At 44.7% G+C, this 24254-nt stretch overlaps 1 protein-coding gene across 9 annotated transcripts in view; it reads right to left on the reverse strand.

The window, feature by feature from the left end:
- The window catches only part of CACUL1 (CDK2 associated cullin domain 1), an 82761-nt gene that overhangs the window by 22331 nt on the left and 36176 nt on the right, over positions 1 to 24254 (reverse strand). The window contains exons 9-11 of one of the 9 annotated variants that reach the window (XR_010983234.2): positions 23055 to 23093; positions 5344 to 5400; positions 3897 to 4582 (exon numbers count right to left, since the gene is read on the reverse strand). Coding sequence is in view for 7 of the 9 variants with exons in the window: in XM_078772131.1 (XP_078628257.1) it covers positions 23056 to 23093 (38 nt within the window). In the remaining 2 variants the exon portion in view is untranslated. Of the gene's footprint in view, positions 1 to 3896; positions 4583 to 5343; positions 5401 to 18323; positions 20765 to 21440; positions 21470 to 21585; positions 23094 to 24254 lie in introns of those variants that run through there. The other 8 variants (XM_068106539.2, XR_013622427.1, XM_078772130.1 and 5 more) reach the window with 8 other exon arrangements.

A 24254-nucleotide genomic window follows, 5' to 3' on the forward strand; every position in this document is an offset into this window, starting at 1 on the left:
GGAGGGGGAGAGGAAAGGGGGAGGGGGAGGGGGAGGGGGAAGGGGAGGGGAGGGGAGAGGGGAAGGGGAGGGGAAGGGGAGGGGAGGGGGAGGGGAAGGGGAGGGGAGGGGGAGGGGGAGGGGAGGGGAGGTGAGGGGGAAAGAGGGGGGAGGGGAGAAGAGGGGGGAGGGGAGAAGAGGGGGGAGGGGAGGGGGGAGGGGAGGGGGGAGTGGAGGAGAGGGGGGGAGGAGAGTAGGGGAGGGGAGAAGAACCCGGCATTGCCGGGTGGGGGAGGGGAGGGGGAAGAGGAGGGGAGGGGAATGGGGGGGAGGGGAGGAGAGGGGGAGGGGAGAAGAGGGGGGGGGAGAAGAGGGGGGGGGAGGAGAGGGAGGGGGAAGTACCCGGCATTCCGTGTATAAACGTGAGGGAGAAGAGGGAAGAGGGGAGGGGGAGGGGGGAGGGGAGGAGAGGGAGGGTGATGGGGAAGGGGGAGGGGGGAGGGGAGGAGAGGGAGGGTGATGGGGAAGGGGGAGGGGGGAGGGGAGGAGAAGGGGGGAGGGGAGGAGAAGGGGGGGGGGGAGAATAGGGGGGAGGGGAGAAGAGGGGGGGGGAGAAGAGGGGGGAGGGGAGGGGGAGGGGGAGGAGAAGGGGTGATGGGAGGAGAGGGGGAGGGTGATGGGGAAGGGGGAGGGGGAGGGAGAGTTGGGAGGAGAAGGGGGGAGGGGAGGAGAGGGCGAGGGTGATGGGGGAGGGGGAGGGGGGAGGGGAGGAGAATGGGGGAGGGGAGGAGAGGGTGATGGGGAGGGGGGAGGGGGAGGGAGGGGGAAGGGGAGGGGAGGGGGAGGGGGAGGGGGAGGGAAGAGGGGGAGTGGGAAGGGGAAGGGGAGGGGAGGGGAGGGGGAGGAGGGAGGGGGAGGGGAGAGGGGGGAGGGCGATGGGGGAGGGGAGGGGGGAGGGGGAAGAGGAGGGGAGGGGAATGGGGGGAGGGGAGGAGAGGAGAGGGGGGAGGGGAGGAGAGGGGGAGGGGGAGGGTGATGGGGAGGGGGAGGGGGAGGGGAGGGAGGGAGAGGGAAGGGGAGGGGAGGGAAGAGGAGGAGGGGAAGGGGGAGTGGGAAGGGGAAGGGGAGGGGAGGGGAGGGGGAGGAGGGAGGGGAGGAGAGGAGAGGGGGGAGGGGAGGAGAGGGGGGGGGGAGGAGAGAAGAGGGGTGGGAAGTACCCGGCATTGCCGAGCGGGGGAGGGGAGGGGGAAGAGGAGGGGAGGGGAACGGGGGGGAGGGGAGAAGAGGGGGGGGGGAAGTACCCGGCATTCCGTGTATAAACGTGAGGGGGGGGGAGGGGGGAGGGAAGGAGAGGGGGGAGGGGAGGAGAGGGGGGAGGGGGAGGGATGCTAGCAGAAGTACCCGGCATTGCCGGGCGGGGGAGGCGAGGGGGAAGAGGAGGGGAGGGGAACGGGGGGGAGGAGAGGAGAGGGGGGGAGGGGAGGAGAGGGGGGGAGGGGAGAAGAGGGGGGGGAAGTACCCGGCATTCCGTGTATAAACGTGAGGGAGAAGAGGGGGGAGGGGGAGGGGGGGAGGGGAGGAGAGGAGAAGAGGGCAGGGAAGTACCCGGCATTCCGTGTATAAACGTGAGGGAGAAGAGGGGGGAGGGGGAGGGGGGAGGGGAGGAGAGGGGGGAAGGGGGAGGGGGGAGGGGAGGAGAGGGGGGAGGGGAGGGATAGGAGAGGAGAGGGGTGGGGGGGAGGGGGAGGGGGAGGGGGAGGGTGAGGGGAGGGGGAGGGGGAGGGGGAGGGGGGAGGGGGGGAGGGGAGGGGGAGCGGGAGGGGGCAGGGAGGGGCGGAGGGCGCGCGAATCGTCGAATCAGCGCGCTGCTCTGCCACCGATTCAGAATATGGATCTAAAGATGAAAGAAAAAAAAACCTATGTGGTGTGAATGGCAATGTTCCTCGCTGAAATGTGAAAAAACGCAATCGCGCGGCAAGGAACATCACGTGATCGCTCTGAGCGATCGATTGCAAATCTGCATCCTGTCGTGGGCGTGGCCAACGTGGCCTCATGCGCCCAGGTGATTGGCTAACTCGAGCTCGAGAGAGCCATAATGCGCTACATTATGGCAAAAAATATGGATCTAAAGATGAAAGGGAAAAAAACCTATGTGATGTGAATGGCAATGTTCGTCGCTGAAATGTGAAAAAAGGCAATTGCTTTTCGCTCTGAAATATGTGCGAACGCGTAACTGAGTTAATGGCGGCAAGGAACATCACGTGATCGCTCTGAGCGAATCAGCGCGCTGCTCTGTGACCGGTCAGATTCCGTGCATAATATTCCTCGCTGAAATGCGCTGAGGTAAAAATATGGTTTAAAAATATTATGAAATCAATTTTTAGGTCGGTCATGTTCTTACCAGGCTCAATGGCCATGTCTGTGCCAAATATCAAGTACGTGAGCCTCTCCGTTTAGGAGTCTATTGGTAACATTACACACACACACACACACACACACACACACACAAACTGTGTTTTATATATATAGATGCCATTCCAGACAGAGAGGTATGTATTTGCCAGTATTGACATGGGCATTGAGGAAGTTAGGAGTGGAGGAATGGTTGATCAGAGTAGTGATGGCAATGTACAAAAGAGCACGCACAGCTGTAAGGACGAAGGACGGGAACAGTGGTGAGTTTGAGGTGAAGGTGGGAGTGCATCAGGGGTCGGTACTAAGTCCACTACTATTTGTAGCTGTGATGGAGGTGCTGGCTCAGACCGTAAAGGAGGGTTTACCGTGGGAGTTGTTGTATGCAGATGATCTGGTGTTGATTGCGGAAAGTATGGATGGACTGAAGGAAAAGATGAACAAGTGGAAGGAATGTATGGAGACAAAAGGTCTGAAGGTGAATATCGGAAAGACAAAGGTGATGGCGAGTGGTAAAGCATGTGGTGAGGTGGAAAGAACTGGGAAGTGGCCGTGTGCTGTGTGCAGGAAGGGTGTCGGAGTGAACTCCATTCAATGTACAATGTGTGCTGAGTGGGTTCATCAAAAATGTAGTGGTCTGAGAGGGTCATTAACCAGTGTGGCAGCTACATTCAAATGTAAGGTGTGCACAGAGGGAGCTGCAGATGGAGGAAATGTTGAGTTGGATCTTGGAGACGGCGTGAAGCTGGAAGGTGTGAAAACATTTTGCTACCTCGGAGACATGCTGAATGGAGAAGGTGGATCAGACTCGGCAACGGTTGCTCGAGTGAGATGTGCATGGAAGAAGTTTCGGGAACTGAGTGGCGTGCTGATGAGGAGGAGAGTGTCGCTGAAGCTGAAGGGAAAGGTGTATGCTGCATGTGTGAGAAGTGTTATGATTTATGGGAGCGAGACATGGGTAATGAACGTAGAGCAGCAACGAAGGCTGGAAAGGGTGGAAATGCGAATGGTTCGATGGATGTGCGGAGTATCGTTGAGAGAGAGGAAGACAAATGATGAATTGCGAAAGATGATGGGAATATTGCCTGTGATTGATGCTGTGAAGAGGAACAGGTGGAGATGGTTTGGTCATGTATTGAGGAAGGATGAAAGTGACTGGTTGAGAAGAGTGATGGAAGTTAATGTAGAAGGAAGTAGAGGACGGGGAAGACCGAGAAAGACTTGGCTTGAGATAGTGGAAGAAGAAATGCGGGCAAGGGGGTTAACAAGGAGAGATGCAGAAAATAGGGCAAAATGGAGAAGATTGTCATGGGGACCGCAAGGCTAACCCCCGCTCTAGCAGGGAACATGACCTTAAAATGCATGTTGTTGTTGTTGTTGTATTCCAGACAGAGAACAAACGAGTTGTCTCAGCTCCCGCTCCCACCCACACACACACACACACTCTCTCTCTCTCTCTCTCTCTCTCTCTCACCTCGGTGCCGAGTTTTATTCACTATAACTGCTGATGTCAATAGGTTTATTCATTCAAGTTTACCTAAGGAATATATAGGTATGCTCAATGTATGTGCTTAATACTTAATAATTAGAAGATTATATAGATAATCACAATATTCACTTTTTTTAAAACCCAAATCTTTCCCTTTACAAACAGACAAGTGGCCAATGATGTGCAGGACAGGGGCAGGGAGGGGGGGGGGCATCCCACGCTTCCTGTCGTTGGCATGACCCATCAAAGTGGCCCCTTCAGAATTTCAATGAAATTTAACCACGACATTCCTCTTGTTGTCATCTCAAAAGACTTGAAGTGTTCAATTTAATTGAAATAATTGTTTAATTTAAATCTGATTTTATGAATAATCCCATTTCCTTTTTGATTCGGCCCAAAAGTCAATCCATTACCTGGATCACCAAAGGGACGTGGAAGAGAGAGAGAATTGTTTCCCCAGGTCCCGCATCGCGTGGATATATCAGGTGTTATACTGATACCTCATGGTATGGCGAGGCTAAGCCATCACCTGGCAACTCCCATTATTCACAACAGCAGCATGTCCAAATTATCCTATTTGCAGGTTGACACACCTTTATAAATTGTGGAGGGCGTGGAAAGTCCAATGAGTCTCATACAGATCAAGCACATTTCCTGGAAAATATCCTCACGTTGCATCGTAGTGGGAGGAAATTTTCGCATCTGATGAGGCACAACACAATTAAAATGATTAGGAGAACAGTGCCAATGAATTTCAAGATGGCAGCATCCAGGCCTCCGAAGATGCTGGCCAATCATGACGTCATTTCCAGTTCATCTTTAAAAGAATCATGCAATCTTGCTTCTTCTTCTTTGATCTTTTTTGTTAAGTCTGTGATATGTTCTGATTGATCAGGTATCTTTGGGTATTAAGTGCAGCATTCTGAACCAATGACTGTGCATGTTCCGCCCCATTTCAGCAAGCAATAGATCTAATGCCATTCTATTTTGCATGACAACAGTCCTCATAGCTATTATTTCAGCATTGATATTGGTTAGAGCGTCAGCAGTTTCATGAGCAAGATGTTCTATAGTAGATGCTAAAAGAACAAGTTCTCTACCGGCTGCCAATATTCCATAACGTGGGAGCACTATCATCTCCAGCCATTCTCCCATTGTAATAGATCTTCTTCTCCTGAGGTGCAAAACCTCAGCGGAGGAGCCCTTTATTAGATGTAAGTGTGGAATGACGTATTCATGGTTGCAAGCCCCCTCCTTAAACAGAATAGTCCTTCTTGGGAGGTCCTTGATGATATATATGGTGGATTTATACAGCACTCGTAAAGGTACATGTAATTGCTAGAAAAAACGGCTGGTTTAATTAAATCTACATTTGTAGGTTTATCAACATCGGTATAAAGCCAATCTTTTATTGAAAACATCCCATTATTATTGTAGAACATATTTATTAAAATACCGAATACCTTTTTCTTGAAGGTATGCTTGGATACAGAAATGATAATTTTCTTGAAGTCTTCTTGCTTGAATGCAGATAACACATTGATGTGTTAAAAAAATTATATTTCAGAAATATATGAGAGATTAATATTATGACAGGTCCATCCCCATATTCCTGTTGTTGATTTTAGCTTTATTAAATTATTTTATTTGTTGATAACTAACAGTGGTTCCACATATCTCATTATCCTCACCAAGTGGATAACATTCTTCTTTACTTGATTGATTTAATTATTGGAGGTCTTGTAGGGTTATTGAAAAAGACCAGTTATACCCTAAATCAGACATATCATACCCTCAATGTTCTATTCTCATAAAAACTATATGTCCTTCTTTATAAAAGTTAATTTTAATTGGAACTGTGAATTGTGCATGACCTGGGGATGTATTCAACATTTCTACATCTTTTGAATATATAGCCATTTTATTTAAAGATATAATATATATATACTGTATATATATATTTATTGTGATAAATCATTTAATCTACTCTTAACTAAGTCATTGGCATCTGTGGGGCTTAGATAATTGATTAGTTTATATGTATTTTTCATATTAATATTTTTTGTTATATTATATTTTTGTCGTTCAGCCTGTGTGTAACATAAATCAATATCCAACTCTTTGGATACTTCAAAGATAGAACCATCTTTTCCAACATGTCATTTATATTTAATTATGAGATTAAAAATGAGAATCTATCTATAATTCCACTAATCTCTGTGTGTATGTTTGTTTGTACGTTTGTTTGTTTGTTTGTATGTCTGTGACCGCTGTTTCTCGACAACTACCGGTCCGATATACTTGAAACTTGCCAGGTATATTGCTGGGGACCCGAGGATGTGCCTTTTCAAGGTTTCATATTAATCGGACAATTACTTACCGAGCTATGTCCAAAAAACGATTCAACCAATCAGAGAGCAGCGAGCTATCGCGTGTGCCGAACGTGGCGGACACACTCTGCCTCGGATGGCACATTTGAGAGCGTATTCATTTATTTCACGTTTGCAAACTATGTTGCCGTTAAACTATGTTTTAAAACTAATAAAAACTAATTTGCGATTCATCGTAACTGCGATATACGACCTTCCGGACAGTGAGGACTGCACTTCCGGCATCCAATCACAGAACGCGTTATTGCGTAGGCGTGGCCGATGTGAGAGCGAGCTGATGCTGAGCCCAGCGCGTGCGCCATTACGGTACGTAATTCGATTTCTTCCGGAGAAAATAATAATTTCTCGATTTCTTATGCGCATTATTTCTCCCAATTCAGTCAGAGCGAAGGGCGGAAGCGAAGAGCGTTGTTTTTTTTGTTTACGGGCGTACGGGCGGGGTAGAGCGTACGGGTAGCGTTTTTTTTTTTTTTGGCACATTTGAGAGCGTATTCATTTATTTCACGTTGGCAAACTATGTTGCCGCTATGTTGGCGTTAAACTATGTTTTAAAACTAATTAAAACTAATTTGCGATTCTTTCGCTTTCCTGCGCATTTGTGCACGCTATGGCGATTTCTTTACCAAACTCCGCTAGCCGTTAGCTTTGGACCAAACCATTTCATGTAAATAGAGGGGGGGGGGGGGATTGTCACCGTACTCGCAAGCCGTTAGCTTTGGACCAAACCATTGCATGTAAATAGAGGGGGGGGGGGGGGATATACTTTTAGATATATATATAGTACGGGCATGCCCTAGTATAAAAAATTCCATTATTATTGAATTGAAATAATACATATAAACATAATTGACCACAACATTTGGAATTAAAGTCTTGGACTTGAAATGTCCAAGACTAGGGATTCAGGTTACTTTTCCCCAGTATGTGATTTCCCTTTGTCACTTTCCCTTACGTTTTTCATTTACAAGGCCGGCCATGCAAAACCTCCATTAAACCACCACAACCACCGACAGTACCCCGACATTGCCGATCGGCAAGTAAGCCCGCCTCCAAAAGAGCATAGCCGACAGGCCACACCCCGGAAGTTCATGATTGGTCGGGATGGCGTCAGAGCAGAAAAGCTTCGCAAGGGAGCTTGAGGAGAAAGATGCTGGCCTTTTTGGGGTGTGTGCGCTTGTGAGGAGAACTTTCGAAGCTTTTGGGGCTAGTGGAACTTTTGCAATCGATCTTGAGGAGGAGGAGGTGTTGTTGGTCTGTGGTGCTCTTCGGGGGAAGCTGGGGGCCGCGTTGTGCTTGCTGACCAGGAATTGAGAGGAGGACGTTTTTGGCTGCCGCTTCATGGCTCGGTGTGCTCGCGTGGTGCTTCGACGCACGGTCCTTTCGTCGACTGACCTCACCAGTTTCAACAGCCGCCAAGCTCACCAAAGTACTCGTTGTGACGCCAAGCTAAGTGCCGGCTGAAGGGGTTTTATTTTCATTTTGTCTTTCCCCTGTGTAATTGTATTTGAGTCTGTGTGTGTGAGGTACCTCAGTTAGAATTTTATTTTTTACTTTAACATTAATTTTGACATTTTGTTATTACATTTATTTTCATTAAATTATTGTGGTGCATTTTTACTGTCGTGTCTGTTCGTTGTGGGTTCTGGATCAAACCCGTGTGCTCTGTTCAGGCAAGCGCTTTGTTTCCTTCAAACCACACGCGACAAAATAACCGCTATATATTTGGCTTGTTCACCTCAGAGTTAAAGACCGTTTTGGTTATCTGTCACCGGTGATCTCAATCGCCGGCAGCATGACAGTACTTTCAGCATGTCTCCTATACAACAAGAGGAGGAAAACCACTGGATCACTGCTGCCCTCTGTTGAAGAAGTAAATTATGGAATGCCCTCTCCAATTGAAGATTACACGAAGTTTTAATAGCCCGGAGAGAGATCACTTGATTACAGAGAAATACAGCAAATGAAACCAACAAAATACACCAAAGCACACAGTACAGCAAGCAGGATCTTTCTGAAGTGTCTTGGTCGATGTGGTCCTTATATAGTTTTTCAGACAAAGAGATAGGGTGGGGTTGCTTTGAAAGGGGCATGGAGTGAGGAGGGGGAAAATGGGGGCCAAGATAAACCTTTGAAAACAAGATAAGGTGTGGACACATGTCTGACTTGTAGTAATTAACAAAACAACAACAAAAGAGCAGTGTTAGAAGTGTAAAATAGCTCACGTGTTCATTTGCAGTTGCACAGCACCACCTATTGGTTTTATTTGGGGTATCACATAGGATTAACTACTTCCAGATATCATTTATCTCATTGGCCATCGCCCTTTACCTCAGTTTATGGCACAAAGGTCAAATTTACATGTTTTCATTAGAGATACTGGTGTGTTTCCTCAGCAGTTGTCTCCTTTGTATAAACTTTGACTCGGTAGTCTGTTCGAGCAAACGCGTTTTGAGACCAAAACTATCCACCCAGCACGTGGATATAAAAATATCTTTGATCAGATATCAGATATTTGATTTATATCATAAAGGACAATCCACCCAGCAGATTATCTGATTTAAATCCTGCAATCAGGCAGGCGGTACCGGAGTTTTCCGACTCAAACCACAAGGTTCAAGAACAGTTACTTCCGCAAGGCTGCATTTTGGACAGCTACTGTTTGGACTATGCTGTTGTTGCTGTTGTTTTGTGTTACATGTAATTGTCATATTAAAATTGTATCATTGATTTTTTTTGGTAAATTTGTCAATATTGTTGTTTGCTGTTAACTTTCCTGGGAAAACGACATTTGCAAGCTGGCCTCCAAAGCCAGTCACCGACTGGGCAGCCTCGATCGTGCGAAGTCCTTTCTTGGCACTACTGAGTTTCTCACCACATACAAAGCTTTCATCCACAGTTTTATGGAACACTGCTCTCCCCTCTGGGCTGGTGCTCCTGCCTCACAGCGGGCTTGGCTTCCCACGGTAGAAACCAAGGCTTTTAGACTCATTGGTATCTCCTGCGATGAAGCTGATTCTGAGGGCCTTTCACTCTCTCACCACAGGCAAGTTAGTGGTCTTTCTATCTTCTACTGACTCCTCTCCGGCCTAGCTCCCCCTGCTGTGTCTGTTCTCTGTCCCCCAAATATTCCTGCAGGATGCACCACAAGATCTGCCAGAATCCTTTTTCTGGTTAAACTGCCAAAATCAAGACTCTCTGCTCACCTTCACTCTTTCATTCCTCTTTTCCCCCACCTCTGGAACAAACTCCCACACTCTATTCAATCCCACTCCTCCCTCCAGGTCTTTAAAACAGCTGTCCATAGCCATCTCTTATCTTCCCCCATCCAAAACCTTGATCTTTTCTACCCCTGTTAATACACCTCAAATCCACATTTTTCAAATTCCGTTTTCTTTCCTGAAAAGCATAGTAGTGTCCATCCTGTTTATCCTGTGTACACCACCCCAGCCCTCTCCATTCATTTCCGTTTTCTTTCCTGAAAATACTAGTAGTGTCCATCTTGTTTATCCTGTGTACCTCACCCCAGCCCTCTCCCTTCCACAGATCTCCCGATGCTCCTGTTTTCACTTCTATCTGTTTGTTTGTCAAGGGTACACAATCAACACGAATGTGAGTGTATGAGTGTATGTCTGTTGGTTTAACCTCCATGTTCGCGGGGCTCTCCATATCTCCATAAGTAGGAACAGTCCTCCAAAAAAAACTGCCTCAAACAAAGATCGACACTCACCTGTTTTGAAGATCCGGAGATGAAGCTTACCTCTGATAAAGATATACAATTACAAACGCAACGTAGGTTTCATGCCCGATGTTGTGTCGCTCAATAAATGCTAAACAATGGCACAGACCGTTATGTACAAGACCATTTATTTGAGGCACGGATCCACCAGCATATCTCCGACACCGTCAAGATGGCATCCCTCCCATCTCCCACAACCCCCTTCCGCTTACCTTACATCATCATCCCTTCCCAGAAATCACTAAGCATCCGGCAATTCACAAACAACAACAACAACAACAACAGCAAACTCGGAAATAATCCAGCACACAAGAAAGAACACAACAGCCGGCTCGTAGGTAAACAAGATCCAGAAGTAACTCGTCAACAGATTGTCAACGAAACAACCATCGTCTTCGACATTGTGACGTTACAGTAAGAACAATCCACTAAAGTAGTGACGTCACAGGGGCTGCAGCAATTGTTCTTTATAAGCCCGAACAAACATTCAGTTGAAAAAAAAAAAAAAAACTTAAAAATAATGGTAATTTAAAATACAAGAAAACAAACACAACATAATAAGAATAATTGAAGCTTTTCATGTTGTACTCCTCAAGGTAATTCACAGCAAGAGGAAGTAAAAGGATCGTGCATATTTAAGCAGGTCTATGTTAGAGCGACACCGATTGGTTCATCAGTCATGACGTCATTGGTAATCTGAACACCCATTGATTGACTGTTACCACCATCTCTGGCTTCGATTGTTCGATTGGCTGGAGCGGAATTGAGAGCCATGACTCACCAGCACCAATACCTTGGAGGGAGGGAGGGGAGGATTGGGTTCCCACAAAGCTGAGGACTCACCATTTGCAGATATACCATGCATGGGCAGCGGTCGGGGCAACACCCTTAATCTTTCCATGTTGAAAGAGAATGAGAGAATGTACAAATTCCTTTTGACGACACAATGTAGGGTTCGTGTAATGGATGAAGGTTGCTTCTAATATACGTAGATGTAATCTGACCTTTCAGATTACCAAATGGCTGTTGCAGCTCAACAAGCGTGGTGAACTATCTAAGGAGTTATACAACAGAATCAAACCTTTTGGAGCCCAACGTCCAATAATGTACGACTTGCCAAAGACCCACAAGGAAAATGTCCCACTAAGACCGATATTGTCCATGGTTGGTTCGGCACAACATGAACTGGCCAAGTGGTGGTGGGAGAGGTCCTGCAACTAGTATTAGAGTCACTTTCACAATTCGTGACCAAAGATTCTTTCACATTTTCAGAAGCAATTTGTGCTACAATACCGACAAGTGCGGACAACATAATCACCTCCTTTGATGTACAAAGTTTATTCATGAATGTCCCACTGACGGAGACTATTGATATATGTGCACATCTGCTATATCACAGTGATCTGGAACATCTGCAGATCTCAGAACAAGTCTTTGTGGAGTTAATGAACACAGCAACGAGGCAAGTCGAATTTAGTTTCATCATTATGTACTGTATGTCCAAACTGATGGTGTGGCCATGGGTTCCCCATTAGGCCAAGTGCATGCGAATACCTTTGTGGGCTATCATGAAATGCAGAAACTTACTGGTCGGCAAGGTGTGGATGCTCCCATCTTATACTATCGGTATATTGATGACATCTTTGCTTGAGTCTCAGATGGCATGTGATGCATTCTTGACACAGCTCAACACTCCATCCAGCACTGAAGTTCACCATGGAGCTGGAATTTTCAAACACTTTACAGACCGTTATGTCTTTACAGACACTTTACAGACCTTGGACGTGTTGGTCTAAAGATCCACACGTGGTTTCCCTAAATCCATATCCTGGAAGCCTACCTTCACTGGGCAGTATACTAGTTGGGATTCCGACAGCTCCATGAGATACACAATTGCCTTGATCAACATCCTTGTGAACAGAGCTTGGAGGATCTACTCACCTTGCAATCTTCCTGCTGAAATGGACAAAATCATGAATATGCTCAGTGACGATGGTTATCCGGAGTATATAATTAAGCGATATGTGCACAAGTTTCTCAACACAACAAAGGAACACAAGATCGGTCCTGACAAATGTCCGGTGTATATCAGGATGCCAAGGAAAGGACAATCATCACGAAGGTTTGAAGAACAAATCAAACATACGGTATCAAACATATACCTGTCTGTGCATCCTCAAGTAATCTTCACCTCAACAAGGATGTGCTGTGCACCTCACAAATTAGCAATGTTATCTATGAGTTTAAGTGCCGATGTGAAGCTCGGTACGTGGGCTGTACAACCCTAAGTTTGGCTGATCGTATCAAACGGCATGTCCCCCTGGCGATTTGAAGAAAGAACCTGGGAGTGAGTACACAACCAGTACGAGTATGCAATAATGTCCAAGGACCGTCAGTCATTTCTTGTTCCTCTGCCATTGCATGGCACTTGGTAGCCAACCCCGGTTGTGCAGACCAGTACAATGCAGATATGTTTAAGTACAATGCAGATATGTGGTGGCCCGACATTGAGACATTGGTAAAAGATTGTACGGCTTGTTTGATCAGTGGCAAAGCTGGACAGCCCATATCGCCTCCATCACAGTCAGTTCCCTGGCCGTCTCAACCCAGGGAACACCTGCAAACTGGACATTTGTGGAGAACTTTGGGGTGTCCCTCACCATCAACGCTATCTGGTGGTCACATATGATTTACATTCCAAGTGGCCTGAGGTTGTTCCCAATGGATCAGTCACATCCCAGACCATTAATCAAATCCTGGACACACTGATAGCTCGCTGGGTAGGTGCCACAGGTCTTTACCATGGATAATGGCCCACAGTTCATTTCAGCTGAGTTCATCACTTATCTTAGCGTCAATGGAATTAAATATATCCGCATGGCCGTCTACCACCCATAGGCCAATGGAGGGGTGCAAAGGTTTAACTAAACCCTCAAGAATGGAATTCGAGCACACCTAGCTCAAGGTTGTACGTTTCAAACAGCCCTACAGACCCTCATGCACCACAGGGCAATTTAGCACACCACCACAGGTGCCTCACCAGCAACTTTAATGACAGGATGTGAGCTACTGCTGCCGATACACAGGCTTCGACCCACGGGGACTTGCTCCTCCTCACCGGCTACCCGCATTGACATACAACTGAGCCAGCAGCGCATGAAGCAACGGTTTGACAAAGTGCACAGATCAAGGCCACCTGTGATACAGGTCCATGACTGTGTCAAAGTTAAGGATCCTCATCGGAAAACAAAATGCAGTCATGATGGTCCTCCCCACTTCGTGTGAGCCGACAGTTTGGATCAGTTTCTTCCCAGCTTCAGGATGGGTCTCGGTGGCACACCAGCAGACTACAGAAAGTGGTGGCCCCTACAACACAGCCTTTGAATACATCCAGCCAGCTGGGAGTTGGTATGTGCCGGTGTGCCCCCCCAATACAGGTGATACAGCTGATACAGAAGGAGGGCGTGAACCTGTGGGGTCACTGAAACGGCCTCAGAGAGCCCACGAGCGCCCCAGCCCTTTTCAGGATTTTGTGACCTCATTCCATACCTGAACTAAACCCTGGTGTTGGGCTAGCGGCTAGGGTGCCAGCTTAGGATACCTAGGATCCTGGGTTCTGAATCCCGGTCGATTGCTGAATTAACGCCAGGGGGGTTGACTCAGCCTGTCATCCTTCCGAGGTCGGCTAATTGAGTACCAGTTCACTGGTAATTCCCTGTTTGTCGTTAAAGGTGGCAGAAAGGGTTGGCGTCAGGAAGGGCATCCGGCCGTAAAACATTGCTTCAAAAAGGGGACCAAAAAACAAACAACAACCACGGTTCCCGAAAAAGGCCAACCCCTGCTCTGTGGGGTAAAATGGCCTCTAAAGGTGGTGTTTTTATTCCATACCTGAACTTGGTGGGAGAGGGGAGAAAATGTTGTGTTTTTTGTTATGTTCTATATTATTTCCAATTTTGTTGTTGGTGTTGGTGAATTGCCAGATGTTGAGGAATTGCTGGGAAGGGACATGATGATGTAAGAGGAAGTGGAATTGTGGGAGAGGAGGAGGGACACCATCTTGACGGTGATGGAGATGTCTTGATGGATACGTGCCTGAAAATAAACCGACTTGTGCCTTGCAATCAGTGACATTGTTTAGCGTGTTGAGTGACATAACAGATTCATCTAGACTCTAGAGTGTGGACATGCTTCTGCCTGGCAGCTCCCTGCTTTTTACAACTTCGTGCAAACGACTCACATACTTGAGTTAACTGGAGTAAAACTAAAGATCACTGGAGTTCACTGGGGTTAAACCGCATTTGCGGCCCTTCCTTCTGTGGTGTTCAGCTTCTTCATCATCATTCTGATGTGTTGTGCTCGTGGCCCTATCTTCAGCAGCCGTTCACTCTCTCCATCGTCACTTTTCATACCACGTGGCATTCGCGGCACATTATTCAGCGGCGCTTCACTCCTTTCACCTGGGGGACTACAATCAGCATGAATGAATCAGCGAATCATCAGTGAGCAGATTCTAATCATGGACGCTGACCATTGATGATGCCCAAGTGGAAGATATTACTTTGTGGACATGGCATCGGATCGGCCGACTGGTGATACGCCATTTCTGGCTTCTTATTGAATTTATGACAATTTTCAGACGTGCTTAACCCGAACAGCTTGTGGAAGATCGCTCAGACTGGATAAAGCCATCAACCTTTAGTGTTGAGTAGAAGTGAATAATGCAACAGTGTTATTTCAGGTAGATTTCCTTCAAAACGACTATATTATGCCACTGCTTGATGAGTCAATGAGAGAGAGTTCTCGTAACTTAGCCAACCATCCACAGATGTTCATAACTAAGACTTTGCAGGATCTGGTCTGCCGTAATAATGCTCCACGTTTGGGTTGTTGCTGTGCACCACATATCGTTGCCCTGATTTTCCTCATTGTTTTAACCTCTATCCCCGAAGATGGGCAGAGGTTATGTTTTCAACCCTGTCTGTTTGTTTGTCTGTGAGAAGGATATCTCAAAAAAGTTATGAACGGATTGTGACAAAATTTGAGGGACATATCAGGTATGTGACAAGGACAAAATGACTAGATTTTGGTGAAGATCCAGATACTACAATATGTCCAAAAGTGATTCTTCTCCTTTGAGAGGTAGGGCAAAAACTGATATATAGCACTATATCTTAAAAGATTGTGAATGCATTCAGATGAAACTTGGTGGAGAGGTTGGGTGTGTGACATGGACGAATTGTTACGATTTTGGTGAAGATCTTTTTTTTTGTATACCAAGTCGAGGCTGGTATGAAAGCTAACACATATAACATATAATAAATGGAGCAGAGGACAAGAGGGTGTGTGGGGGGGGGGGGGGGGAGGGAAGAGAGGGAAGCACAACAACAGTAGGGAACAGGGACATCAGGAGATCTGTGGAAGGGAGAAGGTTAGGGTGAGGTACACAGGATGACCAAGATAGGCAATGATTGAAGGATTTATTTGAAAGCATACTTTTGACGAGGAAAAAAAAAAGAAGAGTGAATTGTAGTAGAATAAAGAATTCAACATGGGAGAAAGAGGAAGTTGGAACATTGTAAAAGGCACCGTGAACACCATCTATGAAGGTGTGGTGTATATCTACGATGAAGTAGATGGTTGGAAGAAATGCGGGCAAGGGGGTTAACAAGGGGCGATGCAGAAAATAGGGCAAAATGGAGAAGATGTCATGGGGACCGCAAGGCTAACCCCCGCTCTAGGAGGGAAAATGGCCTTAAAATGCATGTTGTTGTTGTTGCTGTTGTTGTGTTGCAGAATAAGGGCAAAGCAACAGGTTGAAGGAAATCAAGTTGAGCTGTGTCATGAATACGTTCACGATCACAGTGGGAATGCAGAGTGAAAGACGGCAAAATTGCAGAGAGCAGGAAGTGGGTGGTTTGGCAGGTGAAAGGTTTGAAAGTAAGGAATTGAAATAACTATTTTTTTTGTTTAAGACACTAAACAAGGGGTATAATTGGGTGGAATTGGAGAGGGAAGGGGATTGAGGAGAAAACAAAAGGGCTGAAGGTGGTAGAAAGAAGACAATAAAAAGCGATTGTGGAGTCAAACTAGAAAAAGGTAGGCCTCAAAATGGCACACTTGTAAAAGTTTTACACAATTGTAAAACAAATTCAAACAGTATTCCGGTACCAGAAGTCAAAGTCCGACAAATACTCACAAATTGGCACAGATTTTTAAACAAAACCGAACTCGGAGAAACAGCAAACATGGAGACAACACAACAAAAACGCAACAAGAAAAATGAGCGGAAAGACTTATCCAGGAAACGACAGGAAAGTTAGCAGAAGCGAAAATCGCACATCCAAAGCTCAGAGACAATAAGCTGAAGTTGAAGTCTGAATCCGGATACGAACATTTTTTACTCAAGTGATTCTTCACCATTGCGAGATGGGGCAAATAAACTGATATACAGTCATGTGAAAAAGTAAGTACACCCCATGTAAAGTTTTGACTTTTTCAACATATTTCAACATACAGCTCTTTGATCTTCATTTCAACGATATTGACAGATAAAGGTGATATAATATAACAAATATCATGAAACATTTACATTTTGTAGTCCATTGTATAATTTAAATAAACATAAATGCAAATTTCGCATGTGGAAAAAGGAAGTACACCCCTACATTTATCACTACTTCAAATACCTAAAATTAGAATCAGGTGCACCAGCTCAGGTGCAAATTATAAGAACATCGTTAGAGAGGATCTTGGAGGAACCTGTCTTATTTAAACCTCAGACATTTCGTTTAGTTTGCTCTTTGTTGTTGAAATGTGCGGCATCACCATGCCTATATCAAAAGAGCTCTCTGAGGCCTTCAGAAAGAAGGTTATAGATGCCTACGAGTCTGGGATGGGATTTAAAAAGATCTCCAAACAATATGAAATTAATCATTCGACTGTCCGGAAGATCATCTACAAGTGGAGAAGATTCCAAACAACTGCCATCCTGTTCAGGCCAGGCCGCCCCAGCAAGTTCAGCCCGAGAGCAGATCGCAAGATGCTGAAAGAAGTTTCTAAGAACCCCAGAATGTCATCACGGGACCTACAGGTAGCTCTTGCCACTGTTGATGTCAAAGTGCACGAGTCTACCATTAGAAAGAGGCTGCACAAATTTGATCTACATGGGAGGTGTGCCAGGAGGAAACCTTTGCTGTCCAGAAAGAACATCAGGGCAAGACTAAAGTTTGCCAATGAACACCTCGGCAAAGACCAGCACTTCTGGAACAATGTGCTCTGGACAGATGAGTCAAAGGTCGAGCTATTTGGCCACAGTACCAGAAGACATGTTTGGCAAAAACCAAAGACAGAATTTGACCACAAGAACCTGATACCAACTGTAAAGCATGGTGGTGGAAATATTATGGTTTGGGGCAGCTTTGCTGCATCAGGGCCTGGGCAGCTCACCATCATAGAATCCACTATGAATTCTTCATTGTACCAGAGGGTGCTCGAGGATAATGTGAGGCCATCTGTCGGAAAGTTGAAGCTCAACCGAAGGTGGACCTTGCAACATGACAATGACCCTAAACATACTAGTAAATCCACCAAGGAATGGCTGAAAAGAAAGAAATGGAGCGTTCTGGAATGGCCAAGTCAAAGCCCGGATCTAAATCCCATCGAGATGTTGTGGATGGATTTGAGCTGTACATGCAAGAAACCCCTCAAACATCGCACAGCTGAAAAAATTCTGCATGGAGGAGTGGGCAAAAATTTCTCCCAGTCGATGTCAGAGACTGTTAGACAGTTATAAGAAACGTCTGCTTGAGGTTGTTTCTGCCAAAGGGGCAATACCACCTATTAGAGCCAAGGATGTACTTACTTTTTCCACATGCGAAATTTGCATTTATGTTTATTTACATTATACAATGGACTACAAAATGTAAATGTTTCATGATATTTGTTATATTATATCACCTTTATCTATCAATATTGTTGAAATGAAGATCAAATAGCTGTATGTTGAAATATCTTGAAAAAGTCAAAACTTTACATGGGGCGTACTTACTTTTTCACGTGACTGTATATCATGACATTTCATAAAGTTATGGACGGATTATGACAAATCTTGGTGGATGAGTTGGTTAGGTGACAAGAACGAGCCGACTAGATTTTGGTTCAGGTCCGGATCCAAAACTGACCCATCGGTGGTGGGATACAAAACATAAACTGTTCAGCCTGGCGGAGGTGTGTACTTTACTGAGTGCTGTTCTAGTTTTAACTGTTTTACCTTTACAATTGAGTGGCTTGCTGTGCTTATTCAGAGTAAAAGTCAACCACAAGTACAAAATACTTTATTTCCATAATGCTTTAATGCACAAAATACTTTATTTCCATAATATTTAACAAAGTTCTTTCACCAGAACAGTTCATCAAAGCTAACATTTCAGATTAAAAGAGGTGATTAACATGAATTAATTAAGGTTGGCATGAATAATTTGCAAGCTGCCAAAACACATTTTTTGGCAGGTTATTGTAAAAGTGATTTCGGCTCATTCTGGAATGCTATTAACAACCAGCTACAGAAAAAAAATAAACAGTGACATAGCAGCAAAGAAAAATCTAGATAGATCTTTGGAAGAGTTATTAAAATAAAATAAACTACCTGGCTAATTTGCAAAGGGAAGAAAAATTCAATGTCGAGTGGGGAAGATGGAGGCAGAAAAGCGATACATCGTATGTACATATTCTGGAAAATTTAGGAAGAAGGTAAGTTTGGTGTTTTGGGTGTATTTTAGAATGAAGAATCATAAGCGTATCAATAAAAGTTCCTGAAGTAAATATCTGTTGCCAGGACTGGCAAAGCGTGAAAAATACATCTCCCGATGCGAGGATCATGTACACCTTTTTCCAATGTAGAAAATGTGCCGGGCCAGCCGGGCTAAGATATTTTCCATTTTGAATATCTTGAGCTGAATCATGCTGGGACAGGCCATTTTTGGATTTGGATAGCTCGTGAAATCTTTAAGGGGCCAGGCTGAATGAAATACGAGTTCTCTCATAAGGAACCTCGACGCAGTAGGAGGCCGTTAGGCCCATCAGAGCCTGCACTATTTTGACCAACTTATGGTTGTTTGTCTCTGCTCTATCCTTGAGTGTCAAGCAAGGAAGCAGCACACACCATTTTGAAAGCGTTTGGTATAACTCGGCCGGGGTTCAAATCTACGACCTCATAGACTCATGGCGGTAGCTCTAACAATTACACTACCGAGGATGGAAAACAGAGTATTGCTGATTCTTTTATGTTTAGAAGGAAACAGAAGAAAAAAATATTTTATGTTCTATAAAGAAAAAAAAAAGATAGCTTTTTTAAACTTTAAAAGACCTATTTTTGTTGAAGTATTTTTTTCAATTCTGCAATAACCATAGTACAACGTGACATCACACATTTTTCTTGGTATTTATCATTACATCAGTGAGTGGTGACAGATAGCAAATTGTGTCAGTTAATGATCGAGGGTGGAAAAGAGGAGGTGGATGCGCTTATGGAACTTTGATCAGATAAGTTACCTGACGTATTTTTATTTGTAACTGGTCGATTACGAATGAAAAAAAGGGTTTTGCAAAAATTTCACACAAACTAGTAGCTGCCGGGTATTCTTGCAATTCGAAACAATTTTGAGAAAAAAAAACAATAAAAAAGACAACTTTTCAAATGCCATTTTTTTCTCTACGGAGGTGTTGTCTTCCGCTCACACCATCAACTACAGGTTTAGCGAATACACTTCAAACTTCCGTCGCATCCAATTTTCCACAGTGAGCAGTTACAACAAGCATATACCATTTGACGTCATCAAATTATTTTTTAGAATATCAACATTTCATGCACGTCAGCTTCCATTCCAGCATTTGATGTCATCAAAATATTCTCGCGAAGTTGGTAAAGGGGGTGGAATTTTGATATTTCATCAAGGAAAACCAACTCCGTGATCTAACCCTGTTTGTTATTCTTCAGTAGAAAACAAGAAATGGACAACCACACAAAAGGGGGAATGCACAATAGTCATGTGGTCCACAAACGCTTAAGCAGTATTAAATGACTATTTTGGATTTAAAGTTGTCATCGGTGAGGCAAACAGATTGATGTAAACTGAACTAGGAGCAGGTATAAAGCTGGAAAGCACTTCAGCATGATAAGGATTTGAGGAGGGAGAGGGATGGCAGAGAGAGGGAGATATGTATATACATATATTATTATTATTTTGAGAGAGAGAGAGGGAGAGGGAGAGGGAGAGGGAGAGGGAGAGGGAGAGGGAGAGGGAGAGGGAGAGGGAGAGAGAGAGAGAGAGAGAGAGAGACCAAGTTTAGATGTGAATGAAGACAGATTAAGGAGATGAAATTTTTCAAAAATTAAAAGCCAGGAAATTAATATGAATGAACTTGCCCTCACATTCTATTAAATAAGCAGTCGATATATTTGTTGTGTATGCGGAAGAGTGAGGGAGGTGGAAACTAAGGGAGTGCATGAAGAAAATAAAAGGAAGAGGGGGAGGGGGGATGGAAAGAAAATGTTACTCACACACTAGGTGTGACCGTAATTTGCTGTAAAACACAAACATGAAGATTGCTAACGGAGTAACAGAAAACAAACTATTTAAAAATGACAATACAAAGACAGCAATTACATTTATTTAGGACAACTTATATAATTATTGATACAGATCGCTTTGAAAAAGTGAAGACGTACTCGAGCAGGATGGCACTTGGAAAATTAACAAAACTAGGGCATGCCCGTACTATATATATATCTAAAAGTATATCCCCCCCCTCTATTTACATGCAATGGTTTGGTCCAAAGCGAACGGCTTGCGAGTACGGTGACAATCCCCCCTTCTATTTACATGCAATGGTTTGGTCCAAAGCGAACGGCTTGCGAGTACGGTGACAATCCCCCCCCTCTATTTACATGAAATGGTTTGGTCCAAAGCGAACGGCTTGCGAGTGGTGACAATCCCCCCCCCTCTATTTACATGCAATGGTTTGGTCCAAAGCGAACGGCTTCCGGAGTTTGGTAAAGAAATCGCCATCGCGTGCACAAACGCGCAGGAAAGCGAATGAATCGCAAATTCGTTTTTATTAGTTGTAAAACATAGTTTAACGCCAACATAGTTTGCAAACGTGAAATAAATGAATACGCTCTCAAATGTGCCATCCGAGGCAGAGTGTGCCCGCCACGTTCGGCACACGCGATCGTTCGCTGCTCTCTGATTGGTTGAATCGTTTTTTGGACATAGCTCGGTAAGTAATTGTCCGATTAATATGAAACCTTGAAAAGGCACATCCTCGGGTCCCCAGCAATATACCTGGCAAGTTAAAAGTATATCGGACCCGTGGTTGTCGAGAAACAGCGGTCACAGACAAACGTACAGACAGAGATTACTGGAATTATAGATAGATGTTGGCCACGGTTAAAAAGCCTTGTGTCTGAAAATAAAAGTTTATACAATCAGTTTGTTCTCTGAGCAATGACATTGAAACATTGTCTCTAATGAAGAACATAGAGCAAAAAATGACTACGATCGCAAAGAGGCATGGGAAGATGCCAAAAGGTCCAGAAGAGAAACGAAGAGAAACAAAATCTGAAATCGAACTGCGCTAGACATGTAGGAAGAATAACGGACATCTGGTGGATAACAACAATCACAAGGTGGTGACCGAGAGAAGGCTTTGGAAGCAGCAGAGGTAGACCAAATATCGGATTGGGGATATGGAATTGAAAATGTTCCAAGAGTACAATGGGCTCAAATTTCATTAAATAGGAGCAAATGGGCCCATATTAAGGAAGGCCTTCGTCCTGCAGTGCATTCAATAGGCTAATAAAGGCTCTTTTTCATCTTTTCTATTTACAAAAATATAGGATCATCTCTTTAATGTAATTGGGAAGTCTCATAATTTGAATTTCATTCATTTCTGCATCTCCAGTCCTTGGGTTTGACAACGACTTTGACCAAAAAACAGAATATTAGACCCACGGCCAAACTTAAGTGCGATTTTTAGTCTTCACGATATGTACGCACAGGTACGCACACTCACATCTAAGCTGTATAGTCTGGGTTTGAATCTTGACGCAGGTATAAACTGTCATCGTAAATGTGATTCATTAATGTGTGTGCCGCTCCTCGGATGAACGTTAAACTGGGTGTCCTGTCTGCCGGCATTAGTTGGTGGATGTTTAAGATCCCATGGTCTCCTTCTTGAAGAGGAGGCGAGCTGTCACTAGCACCATGAACAAATTCCAAATTCCTGCTCTAACCTACAGAGGGCATTACATCAGCAGCACAGCTGTGCCCTCAGCCGGTGTTACTACCCTGTAGACTTGTGCTGCATACGAACAAAGAAGAAATGACTATGTATAATTTCCTCGCGACCCTGTAGCAAAAGTTTTACTCAAAAAATTATTTTCATCTGGACAAGTTTGACTTTGCCACTAATGGATCAACAATGATGTTTCCATTAGTGGTCAAGTATATCAACTTGGATTTTTATCATTGGTGATTTTATTTGGTTTCATTTAGTTACAATTGTATGATTTTAACTATACTGGAGGTCATGCCAGGAGTGTAAACATAGAGGGAGGGTGGATGAAGAAAACGACGACCAATTTGTGGGAGGAGCTGGGATGGGGGTAGGGAGTGGAACAAGGACCAGCTGGAGTAACTTGACCATTGTAAAGAATTAACTTACATAAAGAAAAATTAGCAGCGTAATATAAAACACCAGTTGTGGAAAGCTCAACGGCAAATGTACAATTGTTTCTCATTATGGTCTGCAAAGGGATTTTTATACAAAAGGAATAAATTAAATTAATTTGGATAGAAAAGAAAAACCAACAAAGTTTAAGTGGCAAATCAAATTGTGCAAACGATGCAATCGTCTGTATAGTCAGCCAACATTGAGTGTAGTTAAAGTCTGTTAACTGTTTAACCCTATAGTCTTGAAACAATATTCAAATGGTATTAGATACACAAATCACACTTGTACACAAATATACAGTGCTTGCTGTTCTTACATTAAATCCCGCAGTTGGAACTCTCTTCGGCAGAGGAATCTGCAAAAGTATGAGGATAAAAATAAAGTGTTTGTTCAATGAAATGAAATCGCATGTAAAAAGCGCTAGCCACAACTTCTGTTGTAACTATAGATGGCACATGCTCGTGGAACAAAAATAAATCTTGCAAGTTAAAAGTTCAACACACAAGGTTATGACAACTACAAATAAAACCATGAAAGCTGACATATCACATCATATGTAGAAGGTCAAATGAAAAGTGAACTTGAATAATGTGTTCATTTTGATCTACCACGTCAAGCCCTTATAGGAAAGTGAATGAATACGAATGAATGATCGTTTTAAGGCCATTTCCCCTGCTAGAGCCGGGGTTAGCCTTGCGGGCCCCATGATAATCATGGTTCCCTGTTTGAGGCAATGTTTTTATGGCCGGAAGCCCTTCCTGATGCCAACCCTTAGTCGCCTCTTATGACGCACACGGATATGGTGTACCTATTTAAAAACGGGGAACACACCGGAATCATTCATCCCAGCAAGCTGGTACTCAATTTACCGACCTCGGAAGGATGACAGGCTGAGTCAACCCCCCTGGTGTTAATTCAGCGATCGACCGGGATTCAAACTCAGGATCCTAAGATCCCAAGCCTGCCAACCGCTAAGCCAACACCAGGCTCCACCAGGGAAGTGTGCACATATTTACCTCCGCCACTGAAGGTGGATGGAAGTGATGTTTTCACCCCTGCCTGTTTGTTTGTCTGTTTGTGAACAAGATATCTCACAAAGTTGTGGATGGAATCAGCTGAAATTATGTGGCGAGTTTGGGTATGTGACTCGGACGAAATGACACTCGCCTCTAAGCTGCCTCGCCTGGATTCGAATCCCGACCCAGCTATAAACGGTCAACCCCGTGCTTCACAGACAGGGTGATTTATCAATATGTGTGTCATCCCTCGAGTGGACGTTAAATGGGTGTCTGTCAGATTTCATTGGTGGACGTTAAAGATCCCATGATTTCCTCCACGAAGAGTATGTGAGATATTGCCGGCATCAGGGCCAAATTCCAAATTCTTACACTAATCAGCAGAGGGCATTACATCAGCGGCACAGCTGAACCCTCGGCCAATGATGCTAACCCGCAGCCTTGTGCTGCATATGAATGAAGACGAAGAAGATTGGTGCAATGAAACCCACCACTAATGA

This window comes from Myxine glutinosa, chromosome 2 (assembly GCF_964187855.1).
Source record: "Myxine glutinosa chromosome 2, kmMyxGlut1.1, whole genome shotgun sequence".
NCBI classification, from domain to species: Eukaryota; Metazoa; Chordata; class Myxini; order Myxiniformes; family Myxinidae; genus Myxine; species Myxine glutinosa.